The sequence below is a fragment of the Dryas octopetala genome, chromosome 1 (genome assembly GCF_963921425.1).
Source record: "Dryas octopetala chromosome 1, drDryOcto1.1, whole genome shotgun sequence".
In the NCBI taxonomy this organism is placed as follows: Eukaryota; Viridiplantae; Streptophyta; class Magnoliopsida; order Rosales; family Rosaceae; genus Dryas; species Dryas octopetala.
Window position 1 is genome coordinate 4,708,593 of NC_141366.1, and position 5,110 is coordinate 4,713,702.

The 5,110-nt window shown below is 35.6% G+C and overlaps 1 protein-coding gene across 1 annotated transcript; it reads right to left on the minus strand.

The window, feature by feature from the left end:
- Window positions 1-557: 557 nt before the first annotated feature.
- On the minus strand, window positions 558-4,444 carry BRD4 (bromodomain 4). Its single transcript, XM_086229144.1, has 5 exons — window positions 3,995-4,444; window positions 2,844-2,893; window positions 2,514-2,591; window positions 1,434-2,046; window positions 558-1,223 (listed from the first exon to the last, which is right to left on the minus strand). The coding sequence occupies exons 1-5, from the start codon at window positions 4,205-4,207 to the stop codon at window positions 723-725; spliced, it is 1,455 nt and encodes a 484-aa protein (XP_086085270.1). The 5' UTR covers window positions 4,208-4,444; the 3' UTR covers window positions 558-722.
- Window positions 4,445-5,110: the final 666 nt, after the last annotated feature.

Below are 5,110 nucleotides of genomic sequence, written 5' to 3' on the forward strand. Positions count from 1 at the left end.
TAGAAATGTATTATATAAAATTATAAATTATATAGAAAGGTAATACTAAGTATTTTATATTTAGGGTATACCAGTATAGTATAGAAATGTATAAAAATGAATTATTTTAATTATATTTTTTCAATATGCGGTCGGTATCGGTATACCATCGGTACCGGATTTTGTAAACCAATACCGTTACCGAAGTCATCAGTATTTTCGGTATCGATATTTTTCGGTATAAAATTGGTACGGTATCGGTATTTTTCGGTATTTCGGTATTTTTACCCAGCCCTAGTTGACATCAGTATTCCGAACATTCTTTGGGACATATATAAATAACAAACTTTGAATCACAAATTATTTAATTTTTCGTCAAGTTATAAGCATCGCAAAATATATAATATCAAAATTTGATGAAACATCAAGGTCTTGTTCCATTTCTAAGATAAATCTTAAATGCTTGGGGCTGCTATTTATCAATGATCATGACTTAATCACTCTACATATAACATTTTCTCAGAAGAGGATCTGAAAGAAATAGGAAAACAAATGATGAAAAAAAAAATTTGTTTTGCTTTACTTATTGTGCATATTACAGTGTAATTCTACTAATGTTTGAAATGGGACAAGAAACAAAAACTGGAAAATTTTGTACACAAGACTCTATACACCCAATCTTCTGAAGCTAATATATCTGGGTTTTTAAAAGGAAAAGGGTGGGAATGAATTTACAGCTACATCTACTTTGTACGAACTCTTTTCCTTCCCTTTATGGGAGTTACATTTTGTTGACTAACAGTTGTACGTCCAAGTTTTCTCGGGTGAGTGGAGGCTTTCTTTGTCACAGCAAAAGATTCAACTGAAGGAGAGGAATCCGCATTAGCATTGCTGGGTTTCTTACTTCTGTTTGAAGTCTTAGTAGCCACATTACCGGCATTGGTAGCCTTTCCTGACAAGTTTTGTTTACACACTAGAGTATTTGAGGAGAGGTTGGCAGAGGTAGCCTTGCTGCTAGAATCCTTAAAATGCTGCCGCAATGTTTTGGTGGTGAGGTCTCTGAGAAGCAAAGCAGATTTGTATTCACGTGTGTTCTTGGAGTAAAACACCAAGGCATTGTTGGCGAGCAGCAACAGATCTCTATAGAGTTCCTTAACTGACATGACAGAGTGGCTGGCAATTCTTGATCTTATTGTGTCAAAATCCACATGCCTATGGATCATTTTCTTATATCTTTGTCTCTTCTGTTATGAATATGGTAGGACAACGTTTAGCAAGTTTATTTCATACATTATGCCTAAGGCTCGTTTCATACATTATGTGACAAATTCCATTATCTGATGGAACAAGTAATAATGTCAATATAGCAACCATCATTAAATCAAAAAAGGGAATAAGCTCAGTAGACAACTTAACAATTGATATAGTTGTAAAGCATCAAATGCCATCCATACCTGGCTATCAAGTCGATGACGAAAGACAGAGGCACTTTTATGCTCCAAAATTGAATTGAAAACATTCAACAAATCGTCAGGTCCATCCTTGGTCAAACCTCTATGACAATCACCTGCACCAGAAGATACAAAATCCTCACGACACTCGCTGGTTGAATTTTCTGTACACCGCAAGGCAGTTATAGCATCAGCTGAATCCAAAAAGCCACTTTCTCCAATGCTCACTTCCTTTACATCCCTACTACAATCCTTCCTCTTCCTCTTGCCCCTTCTCTTTTTTAGAGTCCTTCCTAGTCCTCCATAGAAAGTCTCTACCAATTTCTCAATGCTTGAAACCTTCTCCTGCACACAAGGGTGTGAAGTTTCTCTTTTAGTCTCTGTTTCTTCAGCTGAACCTGTACCTGGTATCTGGCATTCAGGTGAGCAGCTTGTCACGGCTTCACATGTGAAACTGCCAGCAGATGGCTCACCCTTAAATGTATCTTTACCAGAAGGGTAAGGTCCCTCTGATTTTTGATAAGGAACTGGTGATTCTGTCTGGCTTGAGCCATAATTGTTGCAACCATCTTCTCCTTTCTCAGCCTTGAGAGATTCAAGTTTTGATTCCAGAGACCTGTAACAGCCACATTGAGTAAACCTTAACACAAATGCAAAGAGACAAGATATAAGAAACCGAAGCGCTGCAAGTCTACAACAATCGCAGAGAAATGTAGAGCACATTTTCCACTCAAGGTCTTGATGACATGTATTTTAGAACAAAATTTGATCATATTCAACCTGTCAAGTTCTTTTCTAATTCAAACCATTCACATGTTCAAGCTAACTGGAATTCCATCTCCAATTATCTGTTCTTTGGTTGATATAAGAATAATCCTGAACTGCAATGCCTAATCCTTTAAGCAGAGTATGAAAGAATAAGTGCAAGGACAAATGACCCAAGTGCTTAAAGGGCACTGTGTCATGTCATGTCTCTAGGATAGCTGGGACCGGTTTGGTCTAAATACAAATTGAGAAGATGCACTGCATTTTCTGATCATTTTCTAAACATAAACATCTTGAAAGGAAAAGGAAATGACTAACCCTATTGAGTCTTCTGATTGTTTTAAAGCTTGTCTCAACTCCTCCATTCGTTTCTTTCGTAGCTCTTCAAACCAAGCCCTAAGGATAACATCATAAGAAATTAAGGTGAATATATAAATTATAAAACAACTTTCATGTGTGCATGATCACACACACCATATATTAACACTTAATTAAGAAAGTAAAAAAGTCCAAGGGGATGAAAGATCCAAGTTGATTAAAATTTGTCCTAGAAAATGACAAATAAAATAGAAAACCATGTGCTAAAATCATAAGAGATTTATGCAAAGCCAAATGCTGTGCACTTCAGAACAATAAAAATCAACTTACTTGCATCCAGAGTATCTTTTTAGTAAGTCCTCATATTTGGCTTTACATACCTGGATACAAAATATAAATGGTATTAAATTGGATAAACAAAGAATATCTTTGTTGAAAACAATATATCAGACAGATATCTGCTAATCTGCACATTTTGTACACTAATGAAAACAATTAAATCCAAAGCCTTATACAGGGAAAGTCTAGCTCAGCAGAAATAAGTACAAGTTGACAAGTTTACTTGTTTAGCATTAGTTATAATGTTTAGAACTTGGAAGTACAAATTAAAGGCAGCATTTTATTGAACACATCTAAATTCAAAGACAGTTAAATAAAAGGATGGAAGGAGTACTACTTCTATATGCCAAGTTTTTTTTTTTTATTTGACCCCTACTTCTATCATGCCAAGTTTAGTTTTATGCTACACTTAAGTAACTAGTAGCTAGATGCTAGTATGCTACTACCAAGTCATGCATACAGCATATATTCTTTGGCCTACTTACTCATGGACTGACCCAGGAAAAAAGAAAAGGAAAAAACTCACCAACTTTTATTTTAAATTTTTATTCTTATCATTACTTATTTACCCAGGACCCATACGATCAATGGTAAAATTATCCTAAAAAGTAAAAACCAAGGGTAAAAGTAAAACACTCCCAAAAAAAAAAATTCAAAATTTACACCAAAACATAAACAAAATGTTTTTTTTGTTAGTAACATACACAAAAACGGGTTAAATATAAAAATGGTCCATAAACTTTACAGTGAATCTCAATTTGGTCCACTAACTATAAAAAGTATCAATTTGGTTCACGAACTTTTCAAGTTGTATCAAAGCAATACAAACGTTAACTTCCATCCGAAAATTAACGAAATTGATCACATGAAAATATGATGAACAAACTAAAATGTCTCTGAAAATGTGGTCATTTGCTGTGCATATGACCAGTTTTCGTTAAATTTTTCGATAAAAGTTAACGTTTGTACTGTTTTGGTACAACTGGAAAAGTTCGTGAACTAAATTGACACTTTTTATAATTAATAGATCAAATTAAAATTCACTATAAAATTTGTAAGAACCATTTTTATATTTAACCCAAAACAAAAGGTTACGGAGACAGTCAGACAATATAATTAAAAAAAAAAACAAAAGCAAACACCTCGGGCGTGAAAGTGTACGGACAAACGGTTCTGGCTCGGAGCTCCGCGGCCACCTGGTTCCAGTTTCGGGTCCCGAATCTGAGTATGGCTCCAGCCAAGAGGAGCTCAACCCATGTCCCCCACCTGTCACCTCCTACCACCTCTGTCCCCATCTTCACCATCCACGCGTACGGCCCTGATTGATCACCCATCACCACCTCCACCTCCACCATCACCACCACCACCACCTTCCCTTTTCTTATCCTAGGCACCCGGCTCACGTTAGCCTCCACCGCTTTCGTGCATGAAAGAAACCCAATTGAATGGTCCGTACAGGAATGAAAAAGACAACCTTTTTGGGTATTGGGAAAACGGGTTATTGGAGACGTGGGGTGGGCTTGAAAGGTAGTTTTTGCGGACGGAAAAGCGGTTATGGATGAGACAGAAGGGTGGTTTTGGATGGTTTAGGTGGTAATGAAGATGGTTTTTTTGTTTTTTTAAATTTTGGTATTTTAATTTATAGTATGCGTGAGACAAGGTGTTGACGGATTCTGTTTTCTATTGAGGTTGACAAGGAGAAACCTTAACAAACTAAAAACAAGGATCACAAGTGGGGGTTATGAAAATTGGAAAAACATCAACAATGAAATAAATGAAAGCTTATTATATAAACATGTGACATGTGGTTTAATCTTCCGAATCCTAAATATATTAGAGAGGTTTAATAAAACATATATAGAGAGGGGGTTCTCTCTCTAGTCCACCATACTGGATTGCCTTTAGTATCGTAATATTATATATATGCCCATATTCTCTCTTAAAAAGACATGCATGTCTTTTTTTTTTTTTTTTTTTAATAACTGAAGGTGTTCTTAACCAGTTTTCGCGCACCAAACTAGTCTCTTAGACTGGTTAAAGATAAACAATCTACACCGGACCTAGGGAATTCATAAAAATTTTTATTTCTCTTGCTGTCTAATTCCAAGGATCGAATTGAAAACTGAAACTCGAGTGTCTGAGCTTACAACTATACCTTCGAAAACTAGTATAGTTATTGTCTATTGACCAACACTTCATCTTTTGATTCAATTTGTACTCACAAGTCACAAGTCAGATGATGATTTTTTACTTAAATT